The sequence below is a fragment of the Doryrhamphus excisus genome, chromosome 13, assembly GCF_030265055.1.
Source record: "Doryrhamphus excisus isolate RoL2022-K1 chromosome 13, RoL_Dexc_1.0, whole genome shotgun sequence".
In the NCBI taxonomy this organism is placed as follows: domain Eukaryota; kingdom Metazoa; phylum Chordata; class Actinopteri; order Syngnathiformes; family Syngnathidae; genus Doryrhamphus; species Doryrhamphus excisus.
This window is the reverse complement of record NC_080478.1, coordinates 15,130,336-15,156,101: the sequence shown is the minus strand read 5'-3', so window position 1 is coordinate 15,156,101 and position 25,766 is coordinate 15,130,336. Positions and strand designations below refer to the sequence as shown.

The following is a 25,766-nucleotide window of genomic DNA, read 5'->3' as shown; positions in this document are numbered from 1 at the left end:
CGTAGTCAAGGGCCATAAACTACACTAATTCAGGACGAGACATTTAATGTATTTTTGGTCAAGCTTTGCTACAGTTGCGTGGCACTCGTAAACGAGGCCGAGGAAGTCACAACAAAGGCGTTCTTTGTACCTGTCAAGACAAGAGCGGTAAATTGTATTCCCATGGGGTGTACTGCCCCTTTAAGAGGGATAAAACTTGGCAGCTGCGCAGAGACAGTCGCTCATCTCGGCCGCCTTTTAACATTAACACGGATGCTCTTATTAAGAAAACATTCATTTTTATCGTTATTTTTAGCCTCCTAAATGTGGAAAATTTTATAGGGAGAAATGTAATGTTCCGACCAATACATTTCCTGGCACATTTCTGATACGGTAAGTGTCATTTGTCACATTTGCTGTCGAAATGTAACGCCAAATGGCATTGAATTGATACGCACACAATATGTAGCAGTTTTACTAAGATTTTTATCGCGGCTTAAGTTGCCATTGTGTCAAGCGGCCATGTTTGTGTGGTTAAACGCTATTACTACAATTATTTCAGCTATTGTAGTGGAATAGCGGCATCAAAATAGCATCGTGCAGTGTTATCTAAAGTGCGGCCCCGGGGCCATACATAACAATAGCACATATAAAAATACACCCCCACCCACAATGTATGACACTAAAAAAACACTACTATAAACACATGGAGAGAAGCAAATACTTCTTACCATTTTTGAAAAAACAATACAGGGCTTTGCTTTTTAGCTATATTTACGATGCATAGTAAGTATGCTGCTGTGTTACCACATACACACAGCCACAATGTTATGTACACCAAATATTAATGGTCAGTTTTGGTTATAACAATAACAATATATTTACGACTGTGCACGGTCACTACCACATTGTATTTATTTAACTGCACAAGTTAATTAGTGATTTTTTTTATATAGCTCTCTGGCATCTTGTTGGGTTGGATTGTGAAGATGTACTACAGGAAGTGTTTTGACATTTACCCCATTGACCCGAATATAAGACACCCCTCCTTTTCAAGGCCCATTTGTGTGTGGAAAAAACCCTAAATTCAAACCATGTTCTACGTAACTATCCTCTCCATAGGAAGAAGTGAACCATTAGCAGGCGATGGAGGACAAGCGCAAGAAGCGGAGCCCCAAAGTGTCCCTCCCGCAGCCCCCTCCTCCACCAATCAACCCACGCAAGCTTTCTGTCCTGCCTGCCAGCAAAAGCGCCACCTTCTCGCTGGGCCTGCCGCAGCCCCCGTCCCCTAAAAACCGAGGGAAATACAAAAGGTCCGTGGGGGCGGCAGGGCAGCCCAAAGAGGTGTTCACTGGGGTTGTCGCTCCACCAAAGACAACCAGGTAGATAAAACACAGGATTTTTTTTGGATGGTTGTCATCACTGAACTTTGTGAGTCAAAATATTGGAATCACTTCTCGGTGTGATGCATTGCAGTTGTCCACCATTGCAAACTAGAGCCACAATACTGTGAATGTATATGGCGTTGACACAGTACCAAACATGTTTTGACACAGTTCTTGTACTGGATCTCACAAAATTGTGCCATTCGTTACATAATAACATTGAGGCCAGTTGGTGCAAATGTTAAGGGGAAACAAATCATCTCAATTGTTGGTACTTATACCTATATACCTGTGTATATATAAGATATTAGATTATATCTTGTGGGCTGCATTGTAGTTGTCTACAACCTTGTCCTTCTCGGTCTGACTTGTTCAAGCTCATCATGTTGGAAAACTGCCATGCAGTTTTCAGCTTCTCAATGGTACAAAGGTGATAATGACTTGTAAGATTTGTATGATATGTGTTATTGTTGATCTTACAGGACCCACAGGGAGAAGCCCCGGGCTCCCCAGCCTGCAGGGCCTAGTAAAGTCGTCCAGTCCTCACCGCTGCAGCACTCCTTCCTTACAGATGTGTCTGATGTGAGAGAGATGGAGGGAGGCCTCTTAAACCTCCTCAATGACTTCCACTCGGGAAAACTGCAGGCTTTTGGTAAGAAGAATTTTCAAATAAAAAGGCTGCAAAAGTATTGTTGTCTTCCCAGCACATCACATTAAATAGATCAAATATCTGCAGCCTACATTTTTCAGACCTCCTTCCATAGAGAGGATCAGTTGTCTCTCGCCACGTCACGCTTTGAATTTTGTGACTTCACTCTATCACGGTTTTTCAAAAATATATCAATAAATCATGCTGTTTTGTGGTTGAATACAGAGCCTATTATTAGTCAAAACAAATGCATAATATAGCTAATGTTATGTATTTTGGGACTGCCTTGATGTTTGAGAAAATGCAATGGAAAGAAACAGGTTCAGTCCTGCAACATAGAAAATGTGCACACGTGAGCAATTCTATGTGTGGCAGGTAAGGTGTGCTCCTTCGAGCAGCTGGAACACGTGCGGGAGATGCAGGAGAAGCTGGCACGACTTCACTTCAGCCTCGACAGCCACGTGGAGGAGCTCTCTGAAGACCAAAAGAAGTGCGCCTCCAACCACAACCTGGAACACCTCCTGTGCAACGTAAGCATACGCCACAGTTAGCTCTTTATGTCAATGCCTTGCTCTCGTCCTTCAACTTCATTTAGTTGAATTCGTACTGTATCAGTGAGCAGGTTCAGGACTATGCGCTCAGCAAACCAAAATATCTTATTTTGTACATATATATTTTTTAATAACAATATTATTGCACCTTTCTTCAGATTTTTTATAATCAGAGTGATTACTAATGCAACTGTAGATTGTCTAATCATTTTCACTCACTGACCAGACATGGCAGCATACATTTGCCTCTGAAAGACTCTCAATGAATGACCGGAAAAAGCAATTAGACCTCTGGAGAACATCAATGCTGTCAATTATCTGTCACGGAAAACTCATTAAATATTTAATCGGAGCTGAAAAACACTATGAAGGTGAGCTTGTTATACCATGTCAGTGTCTGTTAGTCTTCTGCATACACTTGAATCAGAATTCTGATTTGTGTAGAATTCCACATTCTACACAGTGTGACATTAACTTCTACTCTTGTCTAACTTTATTTTTTTAAATCCTGTAGCTGGAGGAGCTCAGCACCTCAATGTATCCTTTTCTTGCATTTCTAATAACAAAAAAAAAAACACAAATGAGATTTGCAAGACTCTTTAACATGCGTACGTTCAGACAAAAGCTCCACTTGGCTGAGAATCAGGACCTGCCCAAGACATCTGCTCCCTGATGTAGAGAATGCACTATCCCTGGTAGCACAGGTTACCATGACGTTCCTCGCTGCAGCCGCCCTTGCACCACAATGGACACTTGGAGTGGGTGGAGTAGCGCTCATGTTTTGCTGTGAGGGCACAGGAACAAGACAGTACAACAGTCATTCAGAGAAACAGTCACACAAACCAACATTACATGTCTTCTTCAATCTATTTTGCATTTCCACAGCATGTTTGAAAAGGGGAAAAAATGTTGCACAAGTTTTGTATCTCTGCTAAAATTTTGATACCTGAAACCTGACTATGATTTAAACCTTACATTTTAATATTAATTTTTTCCCCAAGGGTTTTTCTGCATTGAACAAAATGGCAGCTACTTCCAAATGTCAGTGAATTTAGGTGGCGAGATTGTGTTTGATAACAATGTGTGTACCGGTACTTTAAAGTTAGTGCTGGCAGAGGAACTTGACTTAATAAACGCATTTGAGATTTTAAATAAGACTCTTTGAAATTCAATTTTTTTGTTGTGATACAATAAACACAACAAAGATAATTTGTATGCTGTGTGGTAGCAATGTCCTACTGTATTATTAATAATGTAAGATTCACTATACTCAGCAGACACTTCCAAAGGATCAGCTGCACAGCTGAGTAACATTCAGGTCACTTATTGCACTAAACGCACACTGGCCAAAACACAATCTAGTAAGACCTATTGCAAGAGGTGTATCAATAATGAATCAATATTCAGAATTCATGAATAATTCTGTAGGTCTAACAATGTTATTGGATCCTAGATAGGATTGTTGGTTTGAAAGAAGCCGTTTACGTCAAACTAGAAAGGCGCTCTTTAAACAGAGGTCTATAGTCCGCATATAACGATGTCCTCACATAACCAGCCACTAATGTGTTTCTTTGCTACCATGTCTCCACCAACCAAGAGACCAGTTGCCTCCATTCAACCAGAGTGACTGACAATCTACAGACAGATGTAGCTCATCGTGTGAGTCAGAAAAATGCATGTCAGAAGTTTGATTTACAGAAATAAAACATTTATATATATTTGTATATCAATCTTTGTCATTGTTCCCAAAGAAGTTTGAATATAATTTAATAGAAGTTGAAAGGCTACTTGAAGACTGGCACTGTACTGAGAATCCTCCATCTGTGCCTTCTCGGTTTCTCAGGCAACGGCGGGAGTGAAGCCCAAAGTCTTTTCTTTCATAGCCAACCTTGATCCAGGCATCAATACACAAGAGTTAGCCAACAGCGTACCTCATGCCAGTGAACTGGTCATGCAAAAAGAAAAAAAAAGCGCATCATCATGGTTTAAAAGGATTACACAACAAATTGACTGTACTGTCTTACGATTACAGAAGATGCTAATACTGTGCAAATACATATCAGCTGTACAAAAGTATCTTGTACTAATTGTGTAAATCTCAATTCACCACTCTGCGAAACAAAAACAGCCACGTAAACATTAAAAAAAAAAATATCACAAGACATTTGATGACAGCACAAATTGTACACCTTCCCTGTCTTTGTCCTTTAGTGTGCATTTTAACTTTACATTCTGCAAATGGCTCTCTGGTTTGTAGTAAAGTTCAGAGCGTGAAGAAAAGTGACAACTGTATGAATTTCATGTTCATCATTTTCATGAGCTACCTTGTGAATGTGCAAAGAGAGCAGTGTTGTGTATGTAGGACCTGACGTCAGCATGTTGCAATAGTCTGAGCTTCTGTACCAGAGGAAGAAATATCACTGAGAAAAAGAGTAAAAAGCTCCTCAATCAACAAGGACTTCATTGGGATAAAAGTGCAGGCACTAAGAAATGTAGAACATCTCTGTCTTCAAGTAAGGTCAGTGTTGTGTCTTTTAGGTTTTTCCTCGGAATCCGCCTTATCTTTTGGACACGCTTCTCAGAACCTCGTTTAACCCTTTCTGGATGTTGGCGGACTGGGATGCGGCACACTCGCTCAGGCCGGGCCCCATCTGTGCGTAAAGAGCTTCGCACAGACTGGCGGTGGCGGCACGCACGCTACCTCCTCGGCCGTGCACGGTGCCGCTGTGACTCGATGTACCCAGGAGGTGCCACAGCAAGGGCAGCACTTTCTGCTCCACCATTTGCGGCTTGCGAGGGTACAGCTCCGTCACGAGATCTGCAAATAGAAAGAGCCGTAATCCAAAAAGGTACATTTTAATTTTAAACTTACTTTTGATTGTTGCACTTACCTGCAACCTTCTCAACAAGATCCACCTTGGCTTTACCGCTTACAAACTGAGCCTTGGTACAGAAAGGCTGAAGGAGGAGGATGTTATCTGCCAATGACAGAAAGCAACTCTAGATCAGTGGTTCCCAAATTAGTTTGCAGTGCCCCCCCTTTTGGAGATGAAATTATCTTCTGATCCCCCCACACCACTCTAGGCAGTGAATCAAATGGCTGCTTGAGTTCATACCGAGATTGAGGATAAGTGCGTTGATGGTGCCAATAGCAGCAGAGTAAATGGCGTTGTTTTTAGAGTTGAGGTGATTGTCCACAATGGCTGGGACAAGAATGTTGACCACTTGAGACAGGTTGTCCCGCATCAAGGGGATGATTTTCTGCAGCGACTCCAGGGCGTACTGGTTGACCTTGCTGTTGGATTCTTGCAGCCTTGCCTTGAAGGCATCGAAAACCTGCAAATAAAAACAACAGAGATCAAATCTAAATGTCTCTTCTTTTTAAAAGGCATATTAAAAATACTTTGGTGGTTATTTACGTACTGGGAATAAGCTATGGATGACGATGTTGGGCTGGTGCTGGCAGTCAGCCACTAGCTGGTCCATACCCTTGAATCTCTCTCTGAAGTCCTTTGACGCCAGCAGGCCCGTTATGTGCTTGATGTATTCATTCTTGTCTGCCACACTCTGTGTCTGAGATCTGCTGCTGTAATTACTGTTGGCCATTCTGGAAATGACACACAATAAATCAATATCAATCTGTCATTTACGGCATATTCACAATACAGGCAAAAGTATGAAGACGCACTTCCCAAATCTTTAATAAATAAATAACAATTATATACTGCCAACTACGGGGTAACACTTAAGTAAGAACTACAAAAGGCATGTTGAGGTGAATTTGGCCTAATGTAAACCTGACCCCTTAAACATCTTTGGGCTAAACTTCCAAGGAAATTATGAATCAGGCTATCTTGTCAAGCATACATGATCTCTGACCTTTTGGATGAATGGACAAAAACATTCTGATGACAAAATAATGTGGAAAGTCTTCTGCTTATCGATGGTCCTCAGGATACGAACAAGTTCTGTTCCTAGACTATACATAAGTCCAGTTTTAGAGTAAGACAGAACTTAAACCTAAATTACATCTAAACGATTTGATGCTTGAATGCTGTGAATCTGATGCTGTGAATAAGAACAACAATATTAAAGAAAAATATGGCAGCGAAACTTGCCCTTAAGGGCATTCACACAATTTACTCCTTAGTCACTGAAACTGTACAGAGAACATATCAAGGACATAAAATACAGCAATAAAAACGTGAAAGAATTGAATGAAACCATGGTAAATACAACCCCCTTACTTTTATGCCCGTTGCTGTCTTGCAGACCGTTTAATATTGTCCCAGGTTAGTATGGAAGGATAAACTCTTTTCACAGATCTCTTTGTGACAGCACATGACATGACAAAAAAAAGAGCAGCCAATATTAGAGCGCATGTCTCAGCTGCTGAGATTTTTTTTCTCTCCTCATTTTCACTTCCATAGTGATGGCTTTGCTGTTCTTTGGTACAGTACAGCTTGGGAAACCTAATGAAGACTACTAATAAGTCAACAAACAAGCTATGTTGTTCTTCCTCACTGTGGCTCAGGCACTCAATGTATTCCTCCGCTCAGCATGAGGCACCCACTGCATTCTTGTGTTATGTGTGGCGCACGTTCTACGACCGATGCATGCTGCAACTGGTTCTCGAGTGAGTCTTGTGTTTAATTACTGCGACAAAAAGCTGTAATACAGAACATCGTAAAGCGAGGACCATCTTTATACTGTATTGTAGACTGTAGTTTTAATAAATACAGGTGTCTCAGTACTTTTTCATTAAAGTTTCATTTTCATTTAGTGTAATTTCCTGTCTTTGTGGTACTGGCAGGTGGTGACACACATACCTGATGGTGTGGTTGATTGGCTCTCTTGTGAGAGATGAAGCTCGGACTGTACCACTTCCTGGGAGGGAACGTCTGCCTCTGGCTGACTGGGTGTCCTGGGGCATCTCACCAAGACCCTAAAGTCAGTTCCAATAGATGCCGTTAAGACATGAGTAAAAACCTGTTTTAGCCTGAAGATTATACCTTGGTCTTGAGAGTTAAGATGGTTTCCCTGGTAGTCTGTAGGTCTTTCGACTGAATAATTCTTTCCAGGATCTTATCAAAGTCTGGATGGTAGGACAGGGACAACAGCATTCGACGGCCATAGTATCTGAAGATGAGGGAGAGAGTTAGTATGTGAATTGCTGATCTTCAAATGTGTTTTCATTTGCATAAATAGGGATTGCTACGCCACAAATGAATCTGACGCTGTTATTTTGTGTACGACGAGAACAAACGCCTCTACATACCTTGCTTCCTGTGAGGAGTCTTGTGCCAGCCTGCTGACTGCAGGTAAGATTCTTTCAGTTAAATCTTTACCTCCAGAAAGGAGACGAGCGGCACCGACTTTTTCCACCAGACTGGCTAAATGTTGGGCAGTGCACTTCCTTACCACTGAATTGAGATGACTACAAGCCGCAACAAAAATAGATTACTTAAACTCCTACATTCCAAGTTCATTGTTGTGTGTGGTGAATAAATACTGACCTTAGTCCACCAGACAGTAAAGCATGGATGCTTCGGGTAGGAGTGCAGTGCTGCACCATGCAGTCCAAAGCAGCATCAACATCCTGCCGAATAAAGGCATTACTTTCCCCCGCCTTGTGTAACAAGGCTTTAACGGTCCCTTCGAGCTCCTGATCCATTGCCTTCTGTAGGTGCATGTAAAGATCACCCAGTGTGCATACTGCAGCCCTGGACACACCTGACCTAAGGTTCTTCACCTGAACCAGAAGAGTCACATTTAGACAACATCATTCAGCGTGAGTAATGCACATTTAATACATGACAGAGGGTATATTACTGAAATTAAGATCAAATTCTGAGTTCAGTTTGACAGATTATATTGCAAAAGTTGTCACAGAACGGGTTGTGTTGTACCAGTGAGGTGCCATTGTATTTTCAGTCCATGCATGAATTGATGTGATCTGAGTTACCTCTTGAATGAGAGACAGGCAGACATCACGAAGCCTGCCCTGGAGAATGTCTGAGTGGTATTGAGCCAAACAGCGCAGGAATTTAAGACCTTCAATCTTTTTCTCCCTTAAAAACAAAACAACATGTTTTCCACATTGTTGATCGCTAATGTTGATGGCAGTTTGGATACATAAGCTTCTTTACATATGCAATAGCTCACAAAAGTACATCCCTCAAATTTGAACCACTTTAATAACCATTTAATTGTCTCTTCTCCAGGAACAGTACCATATGAATGAATATTCATTTAAAGTAGTCACTGTACAGCTTGGAAAGCAGTATACATTTGTCAACACACAGTGATTATTGTCAAAATAGTACTGTACACTCAACAGTGAACATGTTCCATGTGTGAACAGATGAACTAGCAGCGCCTTAATCCGCAAGGTCAGCAAGGACCTTTAGGTGTTTTAAGTTATGATGAGATGGATTTGTATGTGAAGTTGTGGCTATTTCTTACCAGTGATCTGAACTCAGCAATTCAAAGCTCTGCAGCAGTGCAAGGTCAGGTTTGGAAAAGGGACAGAGGTCTGGAGGCTGAGAGAGGTTTTTCTTGTGGCCCGTAGTCGCAGAGGAAAGCTCGTCTAAGAAGACCAAAGACAATACATGACACACGCAACTCATTCAGTCTCCCATTACAGCTCTATCGGGCTCAAAACAAAGAGTGCGTGCATGGGTGGGCGAGTGAGTTGGTGATGCATTAACAGTGAGTTGTCAGAACAAGGCACATCAAATTAGACATAACGGGCATACTTAACCACGACCTGGTGGATTTAGTAATATGCAAAGCGCAGCACTGTTTGGTCCAATACAAATAAAATGTGCAAACTACTATCAGGAGGTACACAAACAAGCACACTGCGCAAAGGAATAGGTACACCTGCACAATCTAATGACGTCCAACACATCTGCTGCATCTTATCTAAAGTACTGTCAAAAAGGAGTTGGCCTTCAATCCTGTCGTTGCCTGAGAAACAGTGAAGACAGCAGTTAGTTCAGGGCCAGTCAACTATTCTATTGTTATATTCAGCTTGTTTATGAATAGAAAGACTTGATGCAGGACAGTTTGTATACCTCTGCAAATACCTCTTGTACCGTGTCAATAAAACATTTATATAATATACATGATGAACTTTATTCATTAAGTCAAAGACATGATTGTGCAGGAGTACCTTATCTTGTGGCGTATGAGTGTCTTTAAAGCCAAACCAAATATGGTCGATCCCTCACTGACCTGAGCTGTGGGACAGCGAGGGGCGTGTCCTGCTGAGGTTTGGTGCCCTCCTCACACGTGACTGGTTTTGGGGATTGGGAGGCACTGTCGGGGGGCTTGGTTGGTGGGGTGGAGAGAGGCACTTGATAGGGCTGTGGGGTCCAGGTGGACTAATCGGGCTGGTGGGACTTATGGGGGACCCGTCTGAGATGAGGTCTGCTGTACAGGATATGATTGTGCTTCCGTTCAGATGAAGATCTACAACAGAGATGATCATCACAAACACTCATGTAAATGTCTTGAATAAGCTGCTGCATGATGCAAGTTATCAAATACCATTTTTTGTTGTTGTAAACAATAACTTGTAAGTACGTATCTGTTTTTATATCTTTAGAATGCACAAAAAAGAGAGAGACATTCATTCTCAAGGATTGCAGGTGATGGGGAAAAATAAAACAAGTGCAGGTATGTGCAGGCATTGTCATCTATTTCTATTATTCATTCATTCATTGTACTGGTCACCAGCCAATCACAGGGCACATATAGACAAACAACCATTCACACTCACATTCATACAATTTAGAGTCGCAGATTAACCTAGCATGTTTTTGGAATGTTGGAGGAAACCTGTGTACCAGGACAAGACCCACGCATGCACGAGGAGATCATGCAAACTCCACACAAATATGGTAGAGGGTGGAATTGAACTCTGTTCTCCTAGCTGTGTGGTCTGTGTGTGAACCACTTCTCCACCGTGCAGCCCTATTCCTATTAATTCAATATTTTTTCTGGTCATTTGCTAAGCACACTGTCACACTTACAGGCGAGTATTGCCCAGCATTTTGGCTGCATTAGCTACCATTTGACTGATGCTTCACCTTGGGCCTTGAAAACTCATGCGCAGTGTGAAGGAAAGTGGGCGCGGGGCGCTTTACAAGATGTTAGAGCAAGACACTACACTGCACACCGGAATCATGACAGACTGCAATACTACTCGTCAGAGGTAATCGGCTTTTGTGATCTGTGTTGAAAGGCGTATATCAGCAGATGCAGATACAAATGTAAATCCACATGAATTATTGCAAAATGACCAACCTTTAATATTTGTACTCTCTTCAGTGGGTGAGTCGGAGAGCATCTGTCTGACACGGTGCCGAATCTTGTCCCTATGACTGGACTGCCCCTCGACTTGATCCAAATGCTGTAGCAGGATCTTATCCTGGCTAGACCGTGTATTAATCTGCTCACACATTGGTGGGGTGGGGGAGACACATCAGGCTGTGACAAATGCAAACGCCACATTGCAATTTACAACATAGCGGCAATCGTTACCTCATCAGGAACTGTGGCATCATCACGGAATATGTGATCGCCAGACAGAACATGGATGACTCCTGGGGGATCAGAAGGCGATTTGCCCACTGAATCACCCTGCTCGAGTGACAAGCCTGAACAAGGGGAGGACAGTACTAAACAAGACATACAGTATAACAAGGACATCTGCAGATAAGTTGGATAATAATATGTTGTGGGAATTAGTGATGACCAAGATTTCACTTTCTATTTGTAGCTCAGACTGATGAGTGAAGAAAGAGCAAATACAACAACCCATGCCATATACATACCTCTGCCGATGACTCCTTCAGGCATCTCTGTGGCTGGTGAATTCCTGCTTCCATTGCTCCAAGTTCCTGAAATACAGGCAATTCTATCAATGTAACCCTGAAATGTAGCATTTTATTTCCCTCATGGCTTGCTTACCTTTAGTTGCCTTTTGAGCTCTGAACGAGTCAATTAACGCTGGTTTGACCAATGGAGGGGATGTTGTGTCCTCATTAGCTCTGACAGTTCCGTTGGAGTAAGTGACTCTCTGCCCAACAACCCCCACCTCAGATGATAGTTCGTTCCTCTGTGATAATCCTTTGAAGCAAAAATACAAATAATGAAAATCATCATCACAAGGAAACAGGCTAAACCACCAAGACTATTTAATACCTGGAAGACTGCTAAAGTCCATGGACACAGAAGACCTCAGTTTTGCAGAGGGCACTCTTGCAATACGAGGTTTCACCCCTGGGGAGGCCATGCTTCCAGTACTGTAGAGGTGGAAATAATTAGTCGAGGCAGGAAAACATCCTTCTACACTAAATTATATTATATACAAGTATCTGTAGGTTTTCCAATAGTCCCCCCCTCCCACTGACATGGAAGAGGGCAGGCTGATTGATAGTTGCGCTCCTGTTACCTTGTTTTGCTGCCAAAGATGCTGGAGCTGGTGAGACTCAAACTGGAAAGACCACTTTCGCTAGCTGAGCTGGTCAGCATAGGAGAGGTATGCACACTTAAGTCTTGACTCAGGTCTAACTTTACAGAATCTAAGCTGTCCTGGTCTGGGTCTGAACTGCTGAGGCTGACTTTGGCCCTCTTCTTAGCAGCACTGTTTCGCAGTGAACGCAGTGAGTTCAACATCTGTAAGAACACGAGATTGGCAAATGAAAGCAGGAAGAGGAATGTGTAAGATTAGTATAATTAAATATATCTTCTACATAGAATATATGATTTTGATATTATAATTTATGTGATTATCCATCATTTATAATAAACAAAAAACAAGCAAATATGTACATAAAAAAATACCTCCTGCATGTCCAAAGGATCTTCCTCTTGATTATCTTGAGTTGTGTTAAAACTAACAGGCTCCAGGTGAAGGTCCCTCTCTAGATGCTGATTCTGAGGGCTGCACTGTGCATTGGACCTCTGGTCATAAAAATGGGGCTGCTCTCCTGAAGGAATGACTGGTGAAATGGAAAGGGCTGTCCTATTACTGTTCAAGGCCCGGCGGAATGACAACGTTGAAGAAGAACTCTTTAGGGAGGCACGGTTCGGCCGAGGAGAGCATCTGCTAGAGAGGTCCTCTAGATCGGGTGAGGGCAGAAAATAGATTATTCCAAAATCATGACCAAGCTAATCTTACACTCCTGCTGACAAGATGACCCTTGCCTTGTACTGCTGTGTCCCTCCAGGAGCTGGTGTCTCGCTGGTGAGGGCTGCTCTCTCGCTTGTTGGGCCAGGTGTTGGACATAGAGAGGGACGAGTCGGCATGGCGACAAGACAGTGTTGGAGTGAGCACGCCTCCTGGGAGTGCAGCCAGAGGGTAGGAAGGCAGCAGGAAGGAACCTGATATTTTGTGGTTTGATGGGAGAGAAAGCGTGCGCTCAACACTGGGGTTCCTTGAGAGCATGAGTCCTTTGGAAGACACTGTAAGACACGTTTCTTACACATTATCACGTCCAAAAACAAAGGTTAAAACTGGATGCGCTAGCTTTGTTCACTAGGAAAAAATGAAGATGACTTTTGATGTTTTGTGATATTCATTCCTTACCACTATCTGTTTCGGTGAAGTTTGTTGTTTTAAATATGTCAGGGTCTAAGTTCAGGCTTCCGCTTCTTCTCAGTCGGGCAGGAGACAGTCTTCTCCTGGAGGTTTGGGGTGTCTGTGGTTCTGCAGCACCTTGAGACAAAGTATATTTGTCAGTTTGACATGTCTGCAGTATAGACCCTTTGCAACGAACATGGCAGGAACAAGCTCGTCAACCCATGGTTGAAAAGGATGAATTGCAGAAAAGCCAATTAGAACAAATGTCTTCATTATGCAATACTTACTTCAGGCAAGCTTGCCCGTCGTCCAAGTTGACTTACAACCACACACATCTCACAGCTTTCTGTAACATGTGGCCTTGTGATTCCTTTGACTCAGCATGCTAATCCAATTCAAAGCGGCTCTAATATGTGCCAGCTGAAGTTGACTGTGACAACCGTGCACGTCACCTCAGATTAATGTTGAGCATGAGAGAAGGATCGATTGGGACTTACTGAAAGTGGGTATGTAGGTCTCTGGACTCTGCTTCCTGGACAGTGGAACAATATCTTCAATGGTTACCTGTGAAGAGGTTTTGCATTGATTGAAGGAGGTGGGCGCAGTTGATTGAGTGTAATTGCATACACTGGCCTACATCCTACAATAGGATGGAGCAGAAATGTTGCCTTTATGTGCATCTTCCGTTGCTGCCACTGATCAAGTCATCTCTTCTCTGTCAGTGTCAAACCAAGTTTTAGAACTAAAGCACAGCAACAGTAACAAGAGCTTTTAGCATCTCTTGCTTGCTCGGTCATTACGAGAATCTGTCTGAATTTAAGTGAGGGATGGCGCTGCCTGCTTGCTTGATCACACTATAGCACTTGAACAGATTGCAGTCAACACTAGAGCTGTAAATAAGCCATATTTTGCACGTCTAACCTTGTGATATTACCAATTATATTTGCCACCCATAAGAGGTCTCCTGCAGTAATGGGGTTGCTGGGAAACAGATGCTGCTATAAACAGAAGGTTTTTAAATGAAAGCTTCTATACTATACAGCAATTCCCAGAACAGAATATAGTCAATTACCATTGTTACAGCTGAAAACTCAGGATGCAGGATGCTGACTCACCTTCAGCATCCTATCCTCTGCATATTTATTTTAAAACACAGTTCATGGCATTGCTTAAAACATTGCCTGCAATGTTAATATTTTTGTTGAGTACTGATTCATTGTGTTTATATTTAATTATAAACAATGATTTTGTATGGAAAAATATTTTCTAAATTCAAATTGAGCAGCACCCTCAACGGTAGGAGGTCGGATCTTACCTGCTCTGAGCACTTTCCACTGGGGGAGCTGCAGTGATGATTATTTTCAGTTGATGAACAGCTCAACATCTCCCAGGGTAGTTTGTTCTTCCCTTTACCTGCGCTGACAATCCTCCGTTGTGAAGGAAGCTCATCAGTGAGGGAGCCTAAGCTGCCGTAGCCATACAGTTGTTCAAAGTCCGGTTCAGTTCTATTACTCTTTGCACTACTAACCCGTCCTCCATTCATCACCCAGTCCAGATCAGCTCCAGAAGTAGCCTGTGGCGAGCAGCGTAAGCCTGTTTTCGGTACCAACAGACCATACTCTACTACCCCCTCTGGTGAAAGCTTAGGGAGGATGTGCCTTGCTCGTCTGGCCTGTACAGCTGCCATAAGACCCTCTGCCTCCTCACTGAGCTCAACCATGTCCACTGCTTTTGTGAGAGGCTGTTTTTTCCCCATGTCCAAGCGGGAGTCAAAAACTGCAAACAGCTCAAGGGCGGTGTGGCGGACCTTCTTTTTGCTGTCTGCCAGGTAGGGTGCAACTTCAAAACAAAGCTTTGGGATGTTGAACTCTTTCCTCGGATGAGTCAGCAAGGCTGCAATAATAATGTTCAAAACATCCTCCCGGACCCTGGAATTTTTGTGTTTCAAGTTTCCGATGACAAGATCGAGAACTAGTTGCGGGGCAACAGTTCTCATCATCTGTTGAAACATGTTCATATATTCATTCCTGGCGATGGTGCGAGTGTCTCCTAGAGCCTTGAGGGCCACCAAGACAATCTGTTTGACATATTTGTCAATATTTGTATCCAATCTCTGAATGAGTATGTTTAAAACTTGTAAGGTGCCACAAAATACTTTAAAATTACTGTCATCCAGAAGTCTGGGGAGAAAATGAATGAACTCTTCAATACTGTCAGAAGCAACCAATTCCAGATTCACTTCCGACAGGATTCGTTTGAGCTCTTCTACGCCATTTGTGCGATTCTGATAATTCTTGGGGTCCAGAAGCTGCTGGTACAACTCCTGGGAGATTAGCCCAAGAATCATTATTGATGATCCAGTAAATGAGGTCAAACATGAGAAGAATCCGGCACAATCTTGTGAGGATGATTATATTCCTCTCGTCTCCTGTTGGCGTTCATCATGAGTGGTTGATGATGGTGAGACGCTCAACTGTAAAGGTAACAGAAAAACAAAAAGGATTGGATGTACTTTGTCAAATTCAAGTTGCTTTCACAGATTGACATTAAGGGCTCTTCACACTCTGTGAGCTTAGTTACATGGTCGTCACTTTAGTGCGGTCGCTCAGCTTTCTGTTGGGTGTTCCTACAGGCACATTTGGTTACATCATAGTATCTGGTGTTTTAGTCCACTGGTGTAGTCAGTGTTAAGACTTGTCTCACTCGGGATTCCAGTCCGCTAGCAGGCGTTCTCGGTATGCCTGCCAAAGATACTCTTTGGTCTGGTCATTTTGGACCCTTGACCAAACAAACCGTACTAGCAGAGCAAACATATTCCAGTTTGTTTTAATGGACCAAAAATGACAAGCGTAAATGCATCCTAAATTGTGTTTTAAATTGTACCAAACAGGAAATGATGGAGGCAAAACAACCAAGATAAGACTGGCATTGATGTATAAATGTTGCAGCACTGATTTATGGGAGCATAGCACCGTAGAACACAATGCACTAACTCGTACATTCAACCACTTGTGGCTTTTTGCCACCCTGCAAGCATGGTTCAGGTAACATCTGCTGATGTGCATGATTCCCTTCTAATGTAACATGTCAAAGTATTAAGTAACAGAAATGTAGACTGTAGCCTTGGGCAATTAAACCACGATAGTGGCTTCAGTAGGTTTACAACCAACCCGTGACTGTATACGCCACGGTAAAGAAGGCAACATAATCTTGATACATTGAAGATTTTGTTAGTATTAATAAAATCGCGTGGACGGTGCTAAGCTAGCTACTCTGCTAATTAATGCTGGCTGACACGAGCTAGCAAAGTTAGGAATAACAAGAAAACAGACCTTGTATTTCCACCCGATGACACTTCGACGACGTTCGCCGAGACCATTAAACGTTACGTAGTCCATGTTCCCATGTCTACTTGTCCAGTGTGGAGCGCGCTAGCCGTTGTCCAAATGTAAACATTTTAGTTCTGTTTTAGCTGATGTGAGGAGTGTTGAACGTTTGGAAGCTACAGAGGTATTTGCACCGACAGGCGCCCACGCACACACACATGGATATACACACCTTCACACACACTCGCGCACGTCCACACATTGCACACGCACGCACAGGAAAGCAAAATGGCGACTTCAGGTCGCAAACGGAGCGCTTCCATGGTGACGAGCTAAACTCGTGCATGCGCTGTATCACATTGGTGCACGCGCAAGTGCATTGGAAACTGAAACAGTCACATATGACCAATACACACATCATACAGTATATGATATTTGTATAAAATATTTGTACTATATATTTGTACTACTTTTGTCGTCTTAAAACTATTAGCATTGACATGAAGTCAAATTGCCTTGCATACGTGAAGTATATCCTGCATTATGATTTATAAATTATACACTCACTCAATGATTTTGAACAATTTCCCTTAAAAAGTATTAGTGTTAGTATCTCAATTAATTTTCTATATTTACTTCGATATCAAACTTGACAGTATCACCCACGCCTAATGTTTGACGTAAACCAAACTATTACAATCTTATATTTACGGTGGGTTCTATAAATATTCGTGGAGTTCACAGAATTTACTAGTTTTGAGAGTCGACATTATCGCCATTAACGACAAAGACGGTACTTTATTTTGAAAGTAGCGGAAGTGGGTGTGCTGTTTACTCACTCGTTTATTACAAGAACTCATCTGTAGCTTTGGAGCTAGCTTGGCAGTTGGTTGTTTTCCTGATAGCCGCCCGGGGTTCCCACTTGTCGTCACCGCTGAACTCCATCGCTGCAAAATCGATTACCACAGCGGCTCACCGGGCAGAAAATAAGTTCCAGGTTCGTTATACTCATGTCGAAACGCAACTCATCAGCGGGCAACTAACCAAAACGTTCCGTTTAGTGTCTGTCAGCCATGTTACTGTATATCAATCAATGATGCAGCTAGTAACCGTGTTTATTTTTAGCAGCTATTTTCTGCGGTGCCCCAAATGCAGAAGTATATTTTTGTTTTATCGCCAAGTAATATTTTTGACAATTCCGTATTTTAATACAAATGCTAACGTGCGGTCCACAGAAACGCGTTAATGCTAAATTTGCTGGTGTTTGGATTTACTGTGTGCTAGCTAGCGCAATAGCATCTGCTGAGGTGAAGCTAGCATGGTTGTTATCATTTGATTATCATGCAATCGTATCAGTAACACATTTCAGAAATAGTTTTTTGTATCATGGAAGAAATTAACCAACACACCACAAACGTCAGACTGCTTGGTATAATGTCTTTTTTCTTTCATTGCGATTGATTGGACAGAAGCCAACACAAATACATTGGATTATGGCTGCCTAACACGAATATAATTCTCAATATCTGGGAACAAGGTATATTTCCCTGACTTATGTGTATGCCATAGTTCACAGTATGTCTAACTTTTCGAGGTGTCTAATTAAATCATGTTTACAATTAGTTGACCTGCATTTAAACAATACAACTGATGGTGCAAAATGTCAAAATGGCACTCATTCATGTGGTTCTGTTCTCAGATGGATCAACAGGATCAACCCTATATGTTTGCCAGTCTCACACGGCCGCATTCGGAACAGTTGCTGCAAGGCCTTCAGCTCTTGCGGCAGGATCACGAACTATGTGACATTGTGCTCCGTGTGGGTGACGCCAAGATCCATGCCCACAAAGTAGTGCTGGCCAGCATCAGCCCATACTTCAAGGCCATGTTCACGGGTAACCTGTCCGAAAAGGAGACGGCTGAAGTTGAATTCCAATGCATTGACGAGACAGCATTGCAGGTGGGACAGTTGAAATTGCATCCAACAATTTACTGTTCTGTTCTTCTAGTTGTTACTGATGACACTTTTTCCCCCCTCTCCATGTAGGCCATTGTTGAGTATGCTTACACTGGCACAGTATTTATCTCCCAGGAAACTGTGGAATCCCTGCTACCAGCAGCCAACCTCCTCCAGGTCAAGCTCGTACTAAAGGAGTGCTGCTCCTTCTTAGAGAGTCAGCTGGATGCTGGGAACTGTATCGGCATCTCCCGTTTTGCAGAGACATATGGCTGCCATGATTTGTGCCTGGCTGCAACTAAGTTCATCTGTGAGAATTTTGAAGACGTTTGTCAGACCGAGGAGTTTTTTGAACTAACAAGGGCAGAGTTGGATGAAATAGTATCTAATGACTGCCTTAAAGTGGTGACAGAAGAGACTGTATTTTATGCCTTGGAGTCATGGATTAAATATGATGTAACTGAACGACAACAGCATTTAGCTCAGTTGCTGCACTGTGTGCGCCTTCCGCTCCTCAGCGTCAAATTTCTGACTCGTTTATATGAAGCAAACCATCTTATACGAGATGACCACGCGTGCAAGCACCTGCTCAATGAGGCCCTCAAATATCATTTTATGCCTGAGCACCGACTGTCGTATCAAACTGTCCTGTCTGCACGACCCAGGTGTGCCCCAAAGGTGCTGCTGGCAGTAGGAGGCAAGGCTGGACTGTTTGCCACATTAGAAAGGTAATAACTCAAAGGTATTATCTACATTTCTCACTTGTGTTAAATGAACAGCAGAACTAATGTGTCTTGTATCATCCTTCTGGCAGCATGGAGATGTATTTCCCTCAGACAGACTCATGGATAGGTCTAGCCCCACTCAGCGTACCCAGATACGAGTTTGGAGTGGCAGTTCTTGACCACAAGGTGTACGTGGTGGGAGGCATCGCAACACATATGCGTCAGGGCATTAGTTACAGGAGACATGAAAGCTCAGTGGAAAGCTGGGACCCGGAAAGCAACACCTGGTCTTCAGTCGAGCACATGGCCGAATGTCGCAGTACACTTGGGGTGGTGGTCCTTGCTGGAGAGCTATATGCACTAGGAGGCTACGATGGCCAATATTACCTCCAGTCCGGGGAAAAATACGTCCCCAAGTTGAAGGAGTGGCAGCCTGTAGCACCCATGACCAAGTCTCGCAGCTGCTTTGCCACCGCTGTGCTGGATGGCATGGTGTATGCCATTGGGGGATATGGACCTGCGCACATGAACAGGTACTACTTTTTATTTATTTTGAAGTATGACTGTCAATTGTCCATATCAATTTACAAGGGACCCACACTTTGTTTGCTTCTTTCGCCTTTTTCCTGATTTCGGAGTCGCCACAGCAGATCTTTTGATCCGCATACTGATTTTTGGCTTGAGCCCACATTGCTAAACTGTAATGCAGGTAATGCAGATACAATCTGGTCTGATAGACTTTGTCAGGGATGTACCCAATTTAATCAAGTTGGGATATAATCAATAAGTTGAAATAAATATATAAGTATTCCTTCTTTTTCCTTGTAGGAGTAAAAGTAAGCAGGCGGTGTTACTTTTACTTCTGCGGAAAAAAGGCTCTTATTTCATGTTGTGACAAATGCATCTACATGAATGAGATGTACCCTTAATAAATGCCTTTAGTCACTGCTGTAAATGATAAAATACAGTAATCAGTATGGTTAAAGAGCAGGGGTGGGCAAACTTTGACTCTTGGGCCGCGTTGAGTTAACAAAATTGTCAGGGGGGAGGCAGAATATATATTTAACACACACACACTATTTTACATTTATAATTCTCATAGTCTGCCTTGAATATTTGTCTAATTTTATCTGTAAAAGTGTCATTCATACAGTCAGGAGCACTTTAAACATCAGACCACATGAAACTACGAAATAGAATTTTACAGTTTTATTTTTTAATGAATAAGACATCAAACGTGCAAGTCATGTTGCCAGCTTTTATGTTAAAAGTTGAAATACTTAGAAAGCAACTGGCAGGCTGGATTAAAACGCTTGGTGGGCATGTGGCCGCCGGGCCGTAGTTTGCCCACCCCTGTTCTAGAAGAAACCTGATTTGATATTACAACTTCTGATCCTGTACATACAGGAAGCACTTTCCGTTAAGAATTAAGTTGTCCCATTCTAAATTCCCTGTGAAATGTATGGGGAAGATCACTGGAAGAATACATACTAATTCATTATAAGAAATACAAGTTGATATCCGCACGTAAACAAACTGTTCTTCGTTGCCCCACCATCTAAGCCTTATTTAAAGAAGTGGCAATCAAGTGATAAATTTTATCACTTTTTGCTGAGAAAATGGCCAGGGGCTTGTTTGACTGAAGTCAAAAATGCCGTTTTGGAAGAAGTTTCATTGAGTGCCGCCTGTAAGACCTCTGCTGTTGGTGTGGTGCTGCTGTCTCTAATGAGCACTGTCTCTGTTACTTGTTTCCTTGACTCCCAAAAACCTTCGGGAGTTTCTGTTTGGACAGAGACTCTCTGGAGACTGATGCTTTTTCCCTTTCTCCCTATGGCTTTTATACACATGCCTCATGCAAAACACTCCCCTCTTGCCAATGTTCCAGTGAGTCTTTAGGGGACTTATGTGATCTATTTGTAACATGACCAATTGCATGTTTGGAAGAAGCCAGTATACTGGTGTTATACTTGTTTGTTTGCTTAATCTTGTATCCTTTTGTACAAGTTAAACAAAAGCATTCGGGAACTTTTTTATTTGAAGGTTTTGGTCACATTGTCGTCAGTATTCCACGTAGCCATTCTCATCTGTTGTTGTAAAGTTAATGCAAGTAATTACCTAACCATGTATGATGGAGCTATCATCACCGTGAACTCTCACATGTAAAAAGGCAGACATTCCTTCCTGCTGCCTACAAACTACCTCATTATTCCTCATGTGTGCAATCCGTGAATGTAAGGAAACACTACTTCTGTGCAATAAATAGTTTTTGTAGTGTGTTTTATGTTTGTTTTTATTATTATTTATATTGTATGTGCACTGAAACAGGAGAAATCATTTTTTAACCTCATTCTACTTTCTGCAATGACAGTAATGGTATTCTATTCTATTCCATCTTCTATGCACAGTGTGGAGCGGTACGATCCGAGCAAGGATGCCTGGGAAATGGTAGCCCCCATGGCAGACAAGAGGATCAACTTTGGTGTTGGCGTCATGCTTGGCTTCGTATTTGTGGTGGGGGGACACAATGGAGTCTCTCACCTGTCCAGCATCGAGAGGTATGATCCGCATCAAAACCAGTGGACAGCCTGTCGACCAATGAATGATCCACGCACTGGTGAGTGAAAATCTGATACTATAGGGAAATTTATGTGGTTTTACTTTTTTTTCTATAAATAAGTCATCCATATTAATGAGTTTTGGTAAAGAGAGTAGTCCAAACCAAAATGTTAAATGCTGCATATAGTTAATTAATCTGTAAACATTCAAATGACTAAACTTTTCATGTTTGTTATGAATATTCTAGGCTTATTATCCAAAACCAAACATAAGGTTTTTCCTAAGACAACATTTCCAAAACTCCACCTTCAGTGTAATGCGCAACAGCAACATTATCTCAAGGATATAAACCTTATTTTACAGCACATGATGAATTTATTCCCTTACGTACTTTCATGCAGCAATAGTCGTGCACAAACTAAGAGATTCTACCGATACAATAACAATGTAACAAATGAAGTAGTTTAAATATCCACCAACTTTTCACATTGTTTATCTTGAAGGTCTGCATGGGCAATGGAATTATTTGACCCAATTGTCCTCGACGTTACTACATTTAGATTGTGCTATTATCCAAAATATGTTAAATTGTATTTAGTTATATTGGTTTTTTGCAGGTGTGGGCTCGGCTATTGTGGACAATTACCTGTATGTGGTGGGAGGTCACTCGGGATCCTCTTACCTGAACACTGTCCAACGCTACGATCCCATTTCAGACAGTTGGTTGGACTCCAGCGGCATGATGTACTGTCGCTGTAACTTTGGTCTGACTTCCCTTTGACCCATGGCCCAGCCAGCTAGCACTTAATGAGACCCCTAATTAGACATGAAGACACCCCCCTCTCCCTCCATTCATCCTCCTGGTGCAAAGGAGTGCAAAACACCAGCAAGAGAGGCTGTGGAGGACGAGGACGTGGATGGATGGACGGACGGATGGATGGCCATGGGGGGAGGTGTAGGCTGCAAACATGATTAAGAGCTTCACTCTTCTGCGGATGAAAATGTCTGATGATCGGTTGTCTGCTCTCATGGCCACAAAAGAGACGACTGCTCTGTCTGCTGGACCACAATGAGGACTAGGAGCCATTTCCCCAGAGGACTGTGGGAGAAACCTGTCACTTTTCTTTGAATATTTAGTTACTTTGACCATTTTTTTTCTTCCATGCCTTGTAACACTTAAATCTTTTTCTAATTTCCCTTGCTGCAACACAAGGACCATGTGTTCAACGTCTGGAGAACACCGTAGTTTTCTTGTGAATACATGTTTGTTAGCCGTATAGATGGGTGTGTGACAGTGTGTATGCTCGAGCGGTATGTGCATGTCGGATAGCATTGTTTTTGTTTGGTGTCTGCATGCAGAACGGATGCTCGTGCCTGATGACACGAGGTTCTGCAACACAATATGTGCGTCACAAAATGAGGACTTAGAATATTTTTTTTTCCACAAGGGCTGCCTTTCTTTCTTGTGTAAATAGTCCAAATTCAATATATAGATATAAGTATATCCTTAATGCATCGCCCTGTAAATGTAAAAACCACACTGGGTTGTGTCTGTATGTATGTGGATGAGGAGGTGAGGAATTCTGAAGTCAACCTCTCGTCTGCGTCATTGTCTGGTTTTGCCTCTGTTGTGTCTTTCAGGGCATGTAGTGCACTCACTCTTCTTTTTGTCGAACCTGACCCTCTTTGCACCCTTTGGTCTGTCTGCAATGCCAACTGGTGCTATTTTTAGGATTCAACTGCAGATCTGTGTTGCCTCACACAACTGGGTCAACCGCTGTCTGCTTCATGGCTGTCTTAGGTGTTCATTTGTTAAAACACACGCACCACACCGTACAAAGATGAAAAGCGCGCACACCATCGCTCATATTTTATGTGAGATTTATTTATTTTTTGCATTTTATCCAGAAGCCATGTACCCAGAATCAATGGCTCAGATGTAGGTTAAATGTATTATTCATGCCAACAAAACTTTGGTCACAATCCCAACAAGTGCCAAAGCATTATGCATCTTTGGTGCAACACCTGATCAACCCCTCCGCCACCCTACCATACCGGCAAAGAAATTTCTTGTGTGCCACAATGTCAAGATTATTATTAATTCTATTTTGTGGCATTAATGCTGTCAAACAGCATGCTGACTGGCGGACAAAATATTGAAGGATAATGGAAGTCTATGGAATGGAAGTGTAGATTATGTTGGCACTTACCAAACTCTATGGTACATATTGTAAGTTGTACATTATGTTTTAATGTAGGCTAGCGGGATTTAGATCATGCAATAAGACTTCCTGTTAGAGTTGTGTCTCTCTTTAAAAAGCCAAGGCGATTTATTGCTGTAACAGAGCATGTGTTTAACACTTGTGGCCGCTCATGTTGTTGTACGACTTAAACACCACATGGTGTTGCTGACCTTTGGCCTCATCATGATGTCCATGTTTTATTTTGTTTATATGAATGTTAAATTTAGGTTATGTTTAGCTCCAGGTCGATTCAAATGGATTGTTCCAAATACTATAATCACATTTTTGGCATATGAGCTACTGTTTAAGTAGCTGGTAGATTCCCACTTCCACATTGGCCCCGTGCTTTAATAAGCTAGAATTAACCATTACTTCTGTGACCTGTTCAAACCAGTAGAAATTTAAGTTTCACCCTTGCAAACTGATAAGGGTTTTGTTTAAACTGTTTATTTAAAAAAAGTTTTTAAATTTTGTGTAATATTTAAAACAAATGTGAATGAATGAAATATTTATGTTTTTGTTTCATGTTCTGTAACTTTGTCTTTTCTTTTTTTTTTGCTCCCTTCCTGAGGGTGCAGCACAAATCACGCAGGCGTAATTTTGTGCTGCTGCCATGATACATTTGTGTTTTTGGTTTTTTTTAAGTGTACGCCAACTGCTTTTTGAGAAAGGCTAACGAAAAATCTGCAAACGTGAATCTGCAAAAAGAAAATGGAAGCTAAACGTGAGTTTATACGTATGTTCTCTTGTGGCCTAACTAATGCCATTGCCACCACTCTTACCAAAGTGCTTGTTCAAAGAAATCCAGTCCACTCGTATGCGGTTTGTCTGGAGGTAAAGAAAACCCTTTGAAACTGATGTCAATGCTAGCCAAATGACCACTCTGCTTTTTTTTTCCATGTCCCATTTGTACACCTGGAGTGAGGTGATGATCTTGAACTTTAGTATCCTGTGGATGAATACTGGATGTACAATCTAACCCTCAAAACCGTAGCCTTCCATGTTTGATTGAAATCCATTTTGCATAATAGTCTGTCTGTGAGGTGCAGTTGTACCCAGTTTTAAAATAAATGCCTGCCTTAAAAGGTACAGTCTGCTTTTCTCATATAAAAATGTTTATGTATCACCAAATACGGACGGTATGCGAAATGGGCCATGCAAGCATGCATAAATAACACTTTTATAAGATAATTTGCTTCGAATGTAATTCCAAGATGACCAGGATGCTTTCACTAAAGGGTGTGAGTTTCTCTTCTGCATGTGCAGGAGTGATGCATTCGCTTGTCAGTGGCACAGCTGCAACAGAAGCTTTTCATGTCCTACTCAAGCAACTTTTACCATTACAAGTCCCATATAAATGCAATTAAATTCCTACACTGTTGTATTTGTGTTTAGTAGTTGGCACGTGCTAATTGCTGCTTCATGTATGACACTATCAACAGACAGTGGCTTTTTTTGTATTTTCTCCAGAAGCCACGTACCCAGAATCAATGGCTCAGATGTAAATTAAATTATCAATCCTCCAATTATTTACCCATGCCAGAAAACTTTGGTCACAATCCCAATATGAGTCAAAGCATTATTCACCTTTGGTAAAACACTTGATCGCCCCTCCATACCGGCATAAAATATCAGCCAGCATTTCTTGTATGCCAATAATAGTCACTAATAAAATAACTCCCCAATATAATACATATATAAAGTGGTTATTGACCATTTATGTTCATACGTTTAAGAAATAATACTACCACAGCACGTGATGTCGCAGAAGCACTGTCGTAAAAAAATGCTGAAGGAGGAA

The 25,766-nt window shown here is 42.0% G+C and overlaps 3 protein-coding genes across 4 annotated transcripts; 2 read left to right on the top strand and 1 right to left on the bottom strand.

Annotated features, from left to right (window-relative positions):
• Positions 1–195: 195 nt before the first annotated feature.
• ccdc28b (coiled-coil domain containing 28B) lies at positions 196–4,242 on the top strand. The gene is made up of 6 exons (XM_058091067.1): positions 196–372; positions 1,102–1,361; positions 1,847–2,016; positions 2,389–2,543; positions 3,079–3,101; positions 3,183–4,242. Exons 2-6 carry the CDS (start codon positions 1,126–1,128, stop codon positions 3,235–3,237), a joined length of 639 nt encoding a protein of 212 aa, XP_057947050.1. The 5' UTR covers positions 196–372; positions 1,102–1,125; the 3' UTR covers positions 3,238–4,242.
• On the bottom strand, positions 3,999–16,767 carry LOC131140543 (TOG array regulator of axonemal microtubules protein 1-like). 2 transcript variants are annotated; one of them, XM_058091066.1, is made up of 23 exons: positions 16,491–16,767; positions 14,474–15,631; positions 13,656–13,722; positions 13,165–13,293; positions 12,783–12,959; positions 12,420–12,697; positions 12,028–12,251; positions 11,778–11,878; positions 11,544–11,702; positions 11,408–11,473; positions 11,115–11,230; positions 10,878–11,022; positions 9,804–10,040; positions 9,030–9,153; positions 8,530–8,635; positions 8,081–8,316; positions 7,843–8,001; positions 7,577–7,703; positions 7,394–7,509; positions 5,988–6,171; positions 5,681–5,900; positions 5,456–5,542; positions 3,999–5,382 (listed from the first exon to the last, which is right to left on the bottom strand). In XM_058091066.1, exons 2-23 carry the CDS (start codon positions 15,503–15,505, stop codon positions 5,123–5,125), a joined length of 4,350 nt encoding a protein of 1,449 aa, XP_057947049.1. In that variant the 5' UTR covers positions 15,506–15,631; positions 16,491–16,767; the 3' UTR covers positions 3,999–5,122. The 2 variants fall into 2 exon arrangements, with proteins under 2 accessions (XP_057947049.1, XP_057947048.1); XM_058091065.1 differs by having other exon boundaries at positions 4,000–5,382; positions 12,783–13,040.
• A 561-nt stretch (positions 16,768–17,328) lies between these two features.
• Positions 17,329–25,262, top strand: LOC131140646 (kelch-like protein 28). The gene is made up of 6 exons (XM_058091262.1): positions 17,329–17,481; positions 18,184–18,444; positions 18,532–19,169; positions 19,256–19,699; positions 21,572–21,780; positions 22,340–25,262. The coding sequence occupies exons 2-6, from the start codon at positions 18,184–18,186 to the stop codon at positions 22,501–22,503; spliced, it is 1,716 nt and encodes a 571-aa protein (XP_057947245.1). The 5' UTR covers positions 17,329–17,481; the 3' UTR covers positions 22,504–25,262.
• The last annotated feature ends 504 nt before the right edge of the window (positions 25,263–25,766 follow it).

Coding starts and splice junctions, on each gene's coding strand:
- ccdc28b (XM_058091067.1), top strand. CDS start 1,126: ATGGAGGACAAGCGCAAGAAGCGGAGCCCCAAAGTGTCCCTCCCGCAG. Junction 1,362..1,846: donor GCTCCACCAAAGACAACCAG/GTAGATAAAACA, acceptor TTGATCTTACAG/GACCCACAGGGAGAAGCCCC. Junction 3,102..3,182: donor GAGGAGCTCAGCACCTCAAT/GTATCCTTTTCT, acceptor GCGTACGTTCAG/ACAAAAGCTCCACTTGGCTG.
- LOC131140543 (XM_058091065.1), bottom strand. CDS start 15,505: ATGATTCTTGGGCTAATCTCCCAGGAGTTGTACCAGCAGCTTCTGGAC. Junction 13,041..13,164: donor CTTCACCGAAACAGATAGTG/GTAAGGAATGAA, acceptor CGTGTCTTACAG/TGTCTTCCAAAGGACTCATG. Junction 8,636..9,029: donor TTGCTGAGTTCAGATCACTG/GTAAGAAATAGC, acceptor TTTGTTTTTAAG/GGAGAAAAAGATTGAAGGTC.
- LOC131140646 (XM_058091262.1), top strand. CDS start 18,184: ATGGATCAACAGGATCAACCCTATATGTTTGCCAGTCTCACACGGCCG. Junction 19,170..19,255: donor CTGTTTGCCACATTAGAAAG/GTAATAACTCAA, acceptor TCCTTCTGGCAG/CATGGAGATGTATTTCCCTC. Junction 21,781..22,339: donor AATGAATGATCCACGCACTG/GTGAGTGAAAAT, acceptor GGTTTTTTGCAG/GTGTGGGCTCGGCTATTGTG.